Source organism: Euleptes europaea, chromosome 5 (genome assembly GCF_029931775.1).
Source record: "Euleptes europaea isolate rEulEur1 chromosome 5, rEulEur1.hap1, whole genome shotgun sequence".
In the NCBI taxonomy this organism is placed as follows: domain Eukaryota; kingdom Metazoa; phylum Chordata; class Lepidosauria; order Squamata; family Sphaerodactylidae; genus Euleptes; species Euleptes europaea.
In genome coordinates, this window is record NC_079316.1 from 75,239,087 (window position 1) to 75,252,623 (window position 13,537).

The 13,537-nt window shown below is 42.6% G+C and overlaps 1 protein-coding gene across 2 annotated transcripts; it reads right to left on the minus strand.

Moving 5' to 3' along the window:
- Positions 1–314: 314 nt before the first annotated feature.
- On the minus strand, positions 315–13,331 carry C5H10orf143 (chromosome 5 C10orf143 homolog). 2 transcript variants are annotated; one of them, XM_056850323.1, is made up of 4 exons: positions 13,271–13,331; positions 2,745–2,906; positions 2,562–2,627; positions 315–409 (listed from the first exon to the last, which is right to left on the minus strand). In XM_056850323.1, exons 1-4 carry the CDS (start codon positions 13,328–13,330, stop codon positions 380–382), a joined length of 318 nt encoding a protein of 105 aa, XP_056706301.1. In that variant the 5' UTR covers position 13,331; the 3' UTR covers positions 315–379. The 2 variants fall into 2 exon arrangements, with proteins under 2 accessions (XP_056706301.1, XP_056706300.1); XM_056850322.1 differs by having other exon boundaries at positions 2,562–2,654.
- Between the last annotated feature and the right edge of the window lie 206 nt (positions 13,332–13,537).

The following is a 13,537-nucleotide window of genomic DNA, read 5'->3' on the forward strand; positions in this document are numbered from 1 at the left end:
GTGGGAGGTAGATTCATATGTGATCTACCGGGTGTCCACAACATTGGTCCACTGGACACAGAGATGGGAGTTTTCGTAAGAAAGATCCTAAGTGCAAAGACGGGCTGCAAAGACAGAAATGTGAAACGACAAGGCTGAAAACAATGAGACAAACAAATCATATCTATTTGTGTATCCGCATGCGGTACAATTAATTTCCGAAACACAGTAAACAGAGACATAAATGTTTCTTGGAAATCAACTTCCATGGGATTGTTCCCAGAACAAAAAGGGGAAAAAAGTCAAGTTTCGTTTATCCTACAACCTACACCCATATGTTTCTGAGGAGTGCAGAGAAATACAGCTATTCAAACCAGGAGCATCCATGTCCTCTGATCTTCTATAAACACATAATATGGCCAAGGTGCCCCTGAAACGGAAAAAAAAATTGGGTTTCAAAAGAAGAGGTTGTGATATTAATTGCAACTGGTAACATAAACTACAATCACCACCAACAACAAGCCTTGGAAAGTTTTAAATACAAGTCTTAAAAAGATGGCAGATTTTTGAAAACCCCAGTTGAACAGAGAGTCCGCCCGTGTGGAAAGGCAGAGACAGAAACACTTGCCCATTTTTTTATCCAGTTGTGATTTATATTCTTCTATAAGATCTTCTTTGATTACTCCATCGATTTCACACTTTCCTGTATGTTCTCATGACTACCACTTTATCTGCTGACTGGTAATGATAAGGCTGTTACTCTACTCTACTTAACAGCCGCTTTGTTACTACTTAACAGCCGCTTTGAAGATACACCAAAAGTTATAATCAAGTTATGCCTAAATGCTCATTTGCATACAGGTGCTCTTTTTACACTGGAACTGGAACTAAAAAGATGGTTCACCTAAGGGTGAATCTACATGGGGCTTCTGACATGGTCTTTGTAAATTAGATGCCTTCTGAATTAAACCAGTACTCCTTTCCAGTGTGCATGGTTTCCTAAAGAAGGGGGCTGGATCCTTGATGAGCTTGTGGACACTTCTGGAATTTTGAGAAAAGGTAGGGCCGCAATGGGGTACCCCAACTCTCCTCCCATACATATCTTTAAATAACATTTCAATTAAATGGAACATTCGACACAAGCCAGCACTGGGGAGTCCTTAAGCCTGTGTCCAATGGATTTTATTTGGTGTGTGTTTGAAGGTGCTAGGAATGGTAGGGTGGGTTTTCCTGGAGGATAATGGGGAAGAGTAAATCCTCCATGCCCTTTATCCTCCTTTATCTCCTATTTTCTTTAGTGTCTTGTAATGAGGAGGCCTCTTCCCTCTCTTCCTTTCTGCAAGTGTTGTGGCCAAGTAGTTTCAAGCAAATGCACTATCATTCATAGAGCTGAAGAAGCAAAAGAGAGCTTTTACACTAGCGAGATGCTCTGCCTTTCCTTCGGCAATTTTACATGGCAGATTTAAGAAGTTTCCGAGAACAGAACGGGAGTGCCCTTGCAAGTCGGGGGAACTGGGAGTCCATAGAGCATGTTTTGCTCAGGAGCTACTTCTATGAGGAAGATTGTTGTAAGTTAATAATTCCCCTGCTCAACCAAATTACAGTCAGTTCAGATGAAGGGAGAATTAAGAGTCCCCCCTGGGAAGGGAATGTCCAGATGGCAAAATAGGTAGCCAAATTTTGTGCAATTGCATATAAAGTTCGATGCCTAACGTTGGCTATTGCAATTAGATTCAATCATAATTTGGTTAATTTTAGTCTATTATAAATTATTTGGAAATTTTAATTAGGTATGTTTTGGGGTGAATTGCTATACATTTTTAGAAGAAGAGTTGGTTTTTATATGCTGACTTTCTCTGCCACTTAAGGGAAAATCAAACCGGCTTACAATTGCCTTCCCTTCCCCTCCCCACAACAGACACCCTGGGAGGTAGGTGGGGCTGAGAGAGTGTGACTAGCCCAAGGTCACCCAGCTGGCTTCGTCGTGTTGGAGTGGGGAAACAAATCCAGTTCACCAGATTAGCCTCCGCCGCTCATGTGTAGGAGTGGGGAATCAAACCCTGTTCTCCAGATCAGACTCCACCAAACTACCGTTCTTAACCACTACACCAAGCTGGCTCCTTTTGTATAACCAATATATGTGTTTTACTGGCTTATGCTGTATTAATAATAAATCTGAATCACCCCTAATGAAGACACAATGATCCCCCCAAATTTTGTAGGAACATTTGACCTGGCCATCAATATGAAATGTGTCCTGGCTGGACCAAATGCTTGGATTGAATAATTTGTGCCTTTTTAACTGCAAGTGATATTCATTTATGTGACTAAACTCTACTTTCCAGAGTCCGCTTGAAAAATGTACTCACAGTCTCTATATTTTCAACTTGATGCCGGAAACGTATTAGTTTGCACTCTGCTAGCATACTGAGGAAAAGCTAAATCAATCTGCCTCTTTTATTTACATGCTTTATTCCTGAGAAATGTAATTGCGTTTTTTTTATTAACTTTATGTTTTATGGTTCTAATATTTAAGAACAAGCCTATCTTTTATGTCATAGTAAGAAGGTTATTGAACTTACAGGTTCTCCAGCAATACATCTTGGGCAAGGCCGGGCAGTAGTTACGGTTTCATTATCCGGAAATATCTGATTAACAAGCACATACGCAAAATTCTCAAAAAGTAACCATTATTTGACATTTTCACGATGAAATATATTAACATCTTCAGCTATAAGCATGGATTTGGGTTGCATAAAACATACCATGGAATTTGGCTTTTCTTTCATAATCTTAGGACTAAACAAGTCCACGGGCCTTTTCTGCTTCAAATCCTGTTCCATATCCCAGTAATCCATAGAATATTTTCTTGGTAGGTGGCAAACAATGTCCTGTGGAGTAGTTTCCAAACTTTTACAGATTCGTTTCTGGGGGGAGAAATAAATAAAAGTGAAGTTATTTTTCATAGGTTTCTATGAAAAATGTCCAGCTTGGGCTGATGAGGTCATGAATCAAATCTGTCTTCGCTAGAGGCTTACTGGGTGGCTATGTGGCTATGTTCATTGCCCGTCAGCCTCAGTCCTCCACCTGAACACGGGGACTAAAATGAGCTACCTCAATATGAGGATGATCACAACATATAAGCTTGTCTACATCATGAGTATGATAAAATAGTAAATAAACAATATTAGTGATTTTGCTATTATACAAAGAAACCTACATCTATGGAAAAACAATATTAATGATTTTGCTATTATACAAAGAAACCTACATCTATGAAATACATATAGGTTTATAGAAATGAACTCTGGATTTATAATGGTGTCCAGATGACTACCTGACCTGTTGGGATTTCCCATGGGATTTCTCATTATTGGCCATATTCATATGTCACAAACAAACTCTAAGTGAGGGCTAACCAGAGAAAAAAGCAAAATATTTTTTTAAAATACACACATACAATCTCCTTTTATTTATGAATTAGCATGCCACCTCTCCAGAGTCCTGTATAAGGCAACTTACAACAAAATACAAGTAATAACAACACCATCATCTACAACAATGATAATATATTGTTAATATAAAACAAAACAAGCCAGGGACATAGAACAGCATAAAAATATTGATCAAGCAGATCTCAGAACATAAGCAAACCGTAAAACAGTTAAAAAGATAAAGCCCTTCACTATAAGCTTGGGTAAAAAAGAAATGCTTTGGCCAGGCACCTAAAAGACTGTAAGTAGGGTTGCCAGGTCCCTCTTCACCACTGGTAGGAGGTTTTTGGGGCGGAGCCTAACAAGGGAAGGGCTTGGAGAGGGGCTTCAATGCCATAGAGTCTAATTGTATATGATATAGCTTGTATTCTGACTTTTAATATAGTGTTTTATTTGTTTGTATAATTTTAACCAAGTATTTACTTATATGAACTCAGTAATGTATTTATATATTACAGATTCCCCTGAAGAAGCTCCTTCAGCTAACACAATCATGGGATGACGTGGTTTTTAAGACCTTTTTTTTTTTTTTTTGCTGTCAAGTCACATCTGACTTATGGCTACCCCTGGTGGGGCTTTCAAGGCAAGAGACATTCAGAGGTGGTTTGCCATTGCCTTCCTCTACGTCGCAACCCTGATATTCCTTGGAGGTCTCTTTTATATAAATGCACACCACTACCCAATGAGCAAATGTGTCATACAAATTCATTGCCAGTTCCAAGTTCACTCACGGTTTCCACATTCCAATTTTAGCTTTAGGGTATGGGAGGAGAGATGCATATATGCTTCCCCAAGCCCCTTGTAAGAAGGGTGAGCTAAAATGTAGGTTAGCTAGTTAAGAAAACTTCTACCTGCATACTTGATGTCCTACATATTGGAAGGGATGGAGGCCCTTGTGGATGTGTGAAGAGTTTCTACTTGTGCATGGGATGAGTGCGACTATTTTAACATATCAGCAGCAATCTCTGGCCTGAAAGGGTGCTGGTTTGGAAGACCCTCAAATCTTCACGAGAGGTTTTTAGGGAGTTGCTGAAAGCCCCCATATGAATGGGAAACCTTTTTTACAGTATGTTGGATTTTGACAGGAATGTACTCCGTATTCACTGGATATGCGAGCCATCTTTCATGAACACGAGGCTTGCCTTCAAGCTATACAGCCTCTTAAAGAGTGGTGGCTACATTTAAAATCTGAATAAAAACCAAAAACAATCCTGTTAGGTTAAAACCAAAGTGGATCAATACAAGGAGGATCTCCAAGGAGAAAGGCTGAAACAAGAAAACTATTGAGAGAGAATCACAAAATATCTAAGGGAAGTGAAATAGAAACAAAATATGTATTATACTAAAAGTGTACAAAATGTAATAATAAAAAAATATATGAGAAGGCTCTCTGAAGGCAGGCTACCTTCCACTGGGAAAACATCCGTCTCCTTTGTTACTGCAGAATTTGTCCTTTATTAAAAGCTATGGCATGCAAGTACAAGTAGCACAACTAGCAAGATGCAAGAGATGAAGGATAAAAGGGAAAAGTGATTCACTGTTATGCATTAGAAGAAAATTTGCTTATCAAAAACAAAGGCAGACTATTGCTTTGGGTCCAAGGTACTTATTATGAGAGATAGAAATTCAGCATACACAGAAGCTGGCTAAGAATCTTATACTATCGCAAGCAGAACCTGCCAAGGTTTCTACAGAGAATTCCAAAATTATCCTGAAACTTAACAGCATTGGAAACATCTCATGAAACTGCAACAACAGATTGGTACAGAATTCTGATTATGGATACTGCCATTAACAACAGCCTAGCATATCCCCAGGAAGGCATGATGGGTTCAGCTAGGTTTCGATCTCTTTTTATTGTATTTCATCAACATAGTGCACATAGCGTTCCAACCTGTTCTGAAAGAGCTGAAAAATCCACATATGTCAGGCGAAGCACTGGATATGGGGGACAAATACACTGCCGAAAATGATCAGAAGAGCATTGAGAGCCAGAGTGGGAAGGTGATTGTAAGCTGGTTTGAGTCTGTCGTAAGCAGTAGAGAAAGTTGGCATATAAAAACCGGTTTGATTCTTCCTTAAGTGGTAGGAAAAGTCGGCATATAAAAACCAACTCTTCTTCTTAACTAGGAGCCGGGAGGCAAGAATAGGGGGCTGGTGTAATCATAGTAATGCTACCTCATTTTGAATTTCACATAAGGCTTTATTTAGCACCACACATTGTGGCGGGCACTGAGTTCAAGGCTTGTCCAAAAATGACTGCTAATTCTTTCATTCTGCTGTCTGTAATATTCTTGGAAGTCTTATGAACCTGCTCTTCGTTTTTCCCAGCTCAATTTTTTTTTGTTTGGTTCCTTCTCCGCCGAATATACCGTTTGACCGGAGGGACAGGCTAGACTAGGTAGTCTTCACTCACACTCCGGCACAGCGGCATTACCATATGGCTGGGAGCACTTTCTTAGCTAAGTGTATCAGTGGGATAAAAATTAAAGGAGACACCAATTACCAACTCTGATCTCAAAAGCTGCAGATAAGACCAATCACCCCTTAAGGGTGATATTAAAACGCACTCCACTGAATATAAAGCACTAAAGAAGATGGCCTTTAGACAGACACGGAAAATGAGGATGGCATTAGCTTGCATTATTCCGATCAGCATAGCCAACAAATCCAATCCTCTGTAGAAACGCTATTAGTGTCACCAAAAAAAGAGAGGGGGAGAAGGTGGGGTGGGTGGGAAGGCTTTGTGTAAAGTCCCTGAAGAAAAAGGAGCAACTAATGTCATTAATGCGTTAACAGCCTCTGGTCACTTAACAGAGCGGTTTTAATAGGCTCTAGAGGGGAAACATGTCCAGTCCTTTTCAGCCAAAGGGAAGGTTAGAGCTGCGTGTGGGTTTTGAAGATAGTGGGTTGAATTCCCGGAGGATCTGCCTGCCTTGTTGTATCTTTGCAAATGTCCTTTTAATAAAGCAAATGATGGCTAACTACAATTAAGTACCAAAGGTGGCTCTTTTAACAAGCACATGCCATTGCACTGATAGGTTTAATTACACTATAAAGCTAGCCGGGAAAGCACTTCAGGAAGAAAAAAAAAAGATATAGGGGCATCAAGCTTTGCAAAAATTAGTGTATAACAAATCACTGGTGACTTCAGCTTCCTGTCACAAGTATGCTGCGGCATTTAAATTCCAAATTATATTCTCTTAAAAATGGGCTTTGCTCGAACACACACACACACAAAATTAAAAAGCTCTTTCAGTTAAGAGCTTTCCTTTCAGATACTTCCACATAAATGGAAGTCCTTGCCTGTGAAACCTGAAGTCTGGGCTCAGTAATGTTGAGCTAGTAACACTAGAGGGCTAAGCCAAAATTTAGTATGTGTACGGTATATGGTAACAGTCCTCAAAAGCAGATTCATATTTACAGGCGTCCGAAATACCTTACAAAACACACTGTTGTTAACTGCAACTGACTTTTGTGGAAGGTTATACAGCAGGAGTCTCCAACAAGTAGCTTGTGAACTACTGGTAACTCTTGGCTGCTGATGAGTAGCTTGTGTAGCTCCCTGGAAGATGCAGAGAAAGATCTCCTCTAGGCTTCTTTTAAAAAGTGTTTATTCCATAGGATTTTTATCTGTGCTGCTTAGTTGACAACTTCATTTCTGGTGCTCTTCCTAGCCCATCTTCTGTGTCTAGGGCAGAATGAAACTTGGTACCCTGCTGGGGGCAATACCAGCTTGGGATGTTTTTCCATTACTCAAAAGCAGCTTTCATTAAAACTCACAGACACACAAATGGTGGCCCCCGTTCCATAGGTTAGCAGTGCAATCCTAATCAGTCCACTGACCTCAAGAGACTTGCAGCCCAATCCTAAGAAATAGGCGAAGGCATGACCCCAGCAACTGGTGTTAGTGCCACTTACCCCAGCGCTGGGCCACTTACACGGGCTTTGGGGAGTTGCACGGCAGCGTGAGCCGCAGGCGCTGGTGCAGCCTCGCTGGCAGCGTTTTCCCAGCACAAAGGCCCACGCTGGCACCAAAAACGGCAAAATCAGCTTTCTAGCCCCTTTCAGCATGGGAACGCCCCTTTTCACAGTTACGCCTGCAAAAAGGCAGGTGTAGCCCTGTTGAACTCAATGGAGAGTTTAAAGGGGTTTTCTGCTAAAAGGCGTTTTCAGCTTGCTGCCCTTGGCGGAAGGGCTGCACCATCCCCGGTTGCTTCTTAACCATCTTCCCCCTTAGGATTGCGCAGGTAAGAGGATGGCACAGCAGGTCCCCAATGTACTTTACAGGTTTAGGTTCCAATAAATTGGTAAAAGACTATGCTGGCAAGAAGGATATCCTTTAGTAATATGGGACAAAATTCACTATCAATTTTCCAGGTACCTTCCTCTACCCTTATGATTGCCTACTCTGTCCAAGCAGGTGAGAAAGGCAACTCTGCAGTTTAAATATTTCAAATATTTCCCAAGCACAAGCAGAAAATGTGCAGGTGTCCAAGCAATTGGAGACACCCCCCACCCCAGCAATGGGAAATACTTTCTCTCCAGTGCACATAATCCATTGGGGTCCTGCAGCCTCGACCTTTATCCTACTGCCTTTGGACTGATAGAGTACGGTGTCAGAAGCTTCTTCCCTCTAAATTTATAACAGGGTGATGGTTTCTGACATTTATGTATATACAAGCTGCTACATCTTTCTCCATTCTCCTGTCCATGACAGCTCGTGAAACTTCCTTGCCAGAATCTAGCTTCTTCTAGGGGTGGCAAGGTCCGATGAATGGGCAGCACTTCTAGGAAGGTGATGTAGAATGAATTGAAGGTTTGAAGAGGCAGTAAAAATATCTGTCAGGGATACTTCAAGTCTATGAGTTACAAGGCTGGAGTTCATGAATCAAAAACTCTTTTCCCCCCTCTCCCAGCTCTACATTTTTAGGACTCGCAGTGCAATCCTATGCAGAGCTCCTCCACGCTAAAACCATTTATTCCAATGGACTTAGACTGGAGTAACTTTGCCCAGATTGCACTGTTAATCTTTAAAAACAATTAGCTGTGAAGTTGAATAAGCCAAAAGAAAAAGCACAGCTTAACTCTTCAATATGCATGCCCCTACCGTGTTCAATTTGCAGTTAGGCATTTTAAATGACTTTATTGGAGGGCCAAAGTTACCTGTGAGTTGGAATGCAGATATTGAAACTCCCAACATATAATTTGGCTCCCAACATCAGCCATGAGGGCCTTATCAGGAGACCTTTTTTTGTTCCTACCAGGCCTTAACTTAGTTTGAGAGGGCCATTTCTGTCTGGGCAAATGATGCTGCAGATTCCTTCTCCCACTGAAATCCTGATCTATAGCAGGCCCTATGCTCTTTTTTTTTTTAAAGGGACAAATCACACATCTAGAGTTCCAGCCACAGAAACCCAGCATTTTGGCCCACAATAAAAACCCAGGAAATATTAATACTCTAAGATGGAACTCCTATAGTTATGATGGGTTAAGGACTCCCACTCTCCAGAACAAATCTATAGTAGCTTGTGTTCAAGGGATGGACACAGCTAGTGACTTTCATTTGCTGGGACCAACCCCAAGGCAAGACTTCAATGCCATACAGTCCAATTGCCAAGGAAACCATTTTCTCCAGGTGAACTGATCTCTATTGGCTGGAGATCAGTTGTAACAGTGGGAGGTCTCCAGCTACTATCTGGAGGTTGGCAACCCTAACTGATAGCTCTTGAGATCCTGGATTTCCCTTGTCTGCTGCTGGAGGAAGAACTGGGGTGGGAAGTGAGGAGGAAGGTTCTTCTATCTTCCTGCTAGCTCTTCACAGGTCCACGCTAGCTATCACTACTTTCATGGATCAGTTACGATCAAGCATACCTAAGGTGCCAACTTCCAGGTAGTAGCTGGAGATCTCCTGCTATTACAACTAATCTCCAGCCAACAGAGACCAATTCACCTGGAGAAAATGGCCGCTTTGGCAACTGGGCTCAATGGCATTGAAGTCCCTCCCCTCCCCAAACCCAACCCTCCTCAAACTCCGCCCCAAAAACCTCCCACCAATGGAAAAGAGGGACCAGCCAACCTTAAGCATACCCGTGAAATGAAAACCACCTTTCCTATGCTTAAACAATGCTGTGCTTGCAGTTTGAAAAACAATTCTTTTGAAAAAGAGAGAAGAGTAAAACTATATTACAAATAGACTGCTGAATTACAACTAATAATGAAGCTCAAGACTATGCATTCTCAGGGAATTAATAGAGATACGGGATTCTTGTCTCATTACCAAAGCTAATTTCTCCACATCTACTACCCCTCTGCGTATCACACCTAATCCAACCACGCCTACTAATATAACGTACTTGCGCTTGACATTTACGTTGCCATTGTGTGCCTAATTCACTCGTCTCCACTTAAGGATAGATGGACTCACATTCTAGCTGTATCTGAAGAAGTGAGCTGTGGCCCACGAAAGCTTCGTACCCTGCCAGGAATTTTGTAAGTCTTTAAGGTGCTACTGGACACTTGCTGTTTTCTACATTACAGGAATGCGGCTACAAAGGGCATGCGAACAAGACGGAATTGTGTACAGCCAGGACTTCTCCATAGGATGCCCGTGTGATTTGACGGTGCGCGAAGCCTGCATGCATCTTCCAGCAGACCAAAGTTCTGTTAGTAATGAAGCCAGTTACGTTAGAGGAGACTCGGGGAGGAATTCTTTTGCATCTTGCGCTTTTAAAAAAAAAAGTTATCCCTGGGAAACAGCCAGGGAGACCGCCTTGCAAGACGGGCAGCCCGATCCTTAACGAGCTGAAGCCCCACTCAATTCAATGGGGGCGTGACCAAATGTGTTCAGGACGCAACCCGGGATAGAAGCACAACTCAGCACTGGACTTCCTGTACAGCGTTTGGTCCGAGCGCCATTGTTTCCTGGGGGCTCCCAGGAAACACCAAGAGTCATTTAGATTTGGAGTGCAAAAAGCACCCCAACTCGGTCCTAAATAGTGGATCGGGAAGCAGGAAATTCCCCTGCAGCCTTCAAGAGCGGTTTGGACTCCCATATTCTCTGAGAGAGCTTTTATTAAGCCTCTCGTAGATTTGGAAGCTGTCCCCTCCAGCACATAGGGGCTACCATTGCCACGGACGACTCTTTGGATTTAGGCTTTGACCTCCTCTATACATTAACATCAAAGAATCTATGAAAAGAACAAGAAGCCTCACCTTTGGAAGTCAGAGTGAGTAAAAAGACACTTTTTGCCTTTATCTTGATTGAGAAGACCTGAATGACGATAAAAACACCTACGAAAACCGGCGACTCCCTGCCCAGCGTAACGAGACTTTTTAAATAAACAAATGCCATTAAATGAACTGACTAAGACCTTATCAACTTGATCAGTGAGTAGACGCAATAAAAGGGACTTTTGAATGACTTTACAACTACCAATTAAATGCTTTGAGGGGAGGGAGGGAGACGAAAACCTCCCCCCCCCCACTTCCGGCTCTCTTTGATTCAATGTCCAGCCACGTCGCCTCTTAAGACCGGAAGATAATAAGAAGGGCTTTGTTACCATCGAAAAGACAGGGCAGATTGGAAGACTTGAAGTGAATCTCCCCGGTGTAACCATCAAATCGTTCCTACCACTTAACCACTGAGAGGAGACGACACAGGGTCTATGATACTGCAGTTTCCTGTCTACTTTCTTTTCTTTATCTGTGCCGCTTTGAAGCGTAATTGAGGATATCTTGAAAATTACAAAGCCTGCTTCTATATAAGAATACAAGCAGATATGTCAAACAAGAGGATGGAAGAGATGTTACTCAAACAAATGGACATGTTTGCAGTGCAACAAGATTTAGTCTTTGAAAAACAACAAGCGCTCTCACATCAAGTATTTCAACTAGCTGAGGTGATGAATATCCTATTTAAATCAATTAATGGAAAACTGGACACAATTATTGAGGAGATCCACGATATGAAGACCCAAGATACGACAACAATTATGTCAATGGAAAAAAAAGATTCTACTAAGGAGATGACGATTGAATGCTATGTGGAAATGGTGATAAAATCTGGAAAAAATGACAATGAATTAGAACAATTTATTTTTAAAGAGGTAGCTGCAAGTGACCAGCTGGCAATGAGAGAGAGCAACATGAGAGAATTCAATACCTCTACAATCTACTTGTCTGAGTTACTGCTGACAGGAGGAACATTATTATCCCAAGAAAACACTTCCTGGCAGCCAGCGATGGAGGGAGACACGACGAAGGATTTTACCAAGAAGCTGCTGGAAATTTTAACAAGAAGCCAATGGATACAATCACTGGGATCTTCTTTTACATTTTCAGAGGCCAGAATTGCAGCTACTATACTGAAAAACGGGGGGTGGGGATTGGGAAATAAAGGACTGGCAGATCCCCTCTCAAAACAAGATAATGGCTAAGATGATGCTTATTTTTGGGGTGTAAGGGAGGCACGGTGGATTTACTTTGATGAATTTCTAATGGGAAATTTGTTTATGTATTGATCTAATCCCTTTATTATAGAATAATAGAATGTTATATAGAGACAATGATGATAATATTATAACTAGGTAGGACTTGAAACTGCTTATAGAAGTAGTATAGATAGCTTAAAGCAAGTCTGTATGAGAGAAAATAAGGATTAGAAATTAATTTGAAATGCAAAAGTGTTAACCAGTAGCATTAGTGACTGAAGAAGATGCGGGGAAGTCATATATAGCAGATAGCATTGAATATTATAGATAACATATTCTCAGTAATAGCAATGAGCTTTTTTTGTTACAAGTAGTTACAACTGAATATATTGTTGAGATATGTTTATTTTTGTTGAAATGTAGAAAATAAAAATAATAATAAAAAAAAGAAGAAGCACAACTCAGCAGTTTTCTCTCCGCCCTGTCGCTTTCGCTTCTCGGGTGCCGATCCTAGGCGCGCGGCCCTCTGCAAAACCCCGCTCGCCTTCGGCATCAGCTCTTCTCCTTTCGGGCCCTTCCACACATGCCGAATAAAGCACTTTCGATGCACTTTAACGATCGTTTGCAAGTGGATTTTGTGACTTCACACAGCCGTTTATCCATGGGAGGTTTTGCCTTGGATTTGCCGCTCTCTAGATGCACGTTTCCCCCATCCCAATTCTCAAAACTGATGCAGGGGGGCTTGTTGTTGAGTTTTGAGCATTTGGCTGGGGAAAATGTGCATCTAAAGTCCCTGGAGAAAACGGGGTCGCCAGGAGTCGGAAGCGACTTGACGGCACTTAACACACACACTCACACAATTTGGCCATTTCTGCATGGGAGGTTGTGCCTTGGATCTGCCACTCTTTAGACGCACAATATTCTCAAAACTCAAAAATAAGCCCCCATGCAGAGTTTTGAGAATTCGGATGGGGGGAATGGGCATCTAGAGAGCGGCAAATCCTATAGAGTGGCAAAACCTTCCATGAAAAAGTGGCTAAAGAGTGGCAAACCCAAGGCCAAACCTCCCTTGCATAAATGGGATCCAACTGCAAGCGCATTGAAAGTGGGTCGAAAGCGCATTATTCGGCGTGCGTGAAAACGCCCTCCCCCGCCCAAGTTCTCCCTCCTTGGAAAACCGGCAGCGGGACGCACCCGCAAACAAGGGCAAAAGGGGAAAAAAAATTCAGAGTCGGAGTTATGGCTTCAGCAGATGCAACGGAGCATGCTCGGGACAACCCGCCTGGGCAACAGCTCTCTCTGCCTTGCGCGCCTCCTCCTCCTCCTCGAGCGCTTTGGGCCACTTTCCCTCTGCAGGAGACTTACCCGCTCCGGCTCGGGCAGGTGCAACTCGCTCCGCCGCCGCCGCCCCGCCAGCAGACTCATGGCTCCGTCCCCGGGTACGCCGCTTCCACGCACAGCTCCTCTCCTCTCCCCCCCCGCTTTTTTGGGGGTGGTGGTGCATCCCGCGCTCCGCCCCTTTCTCGGCGCAGCCAATCCCGCTGGAGTAGCGGCACGGAGGCAGCGCGCGCTCTTCGCCGTCGCAGGTTGTGCCTCTTCGCGATCTAGGCTTGGGAGGCTGACCTTAAAGCG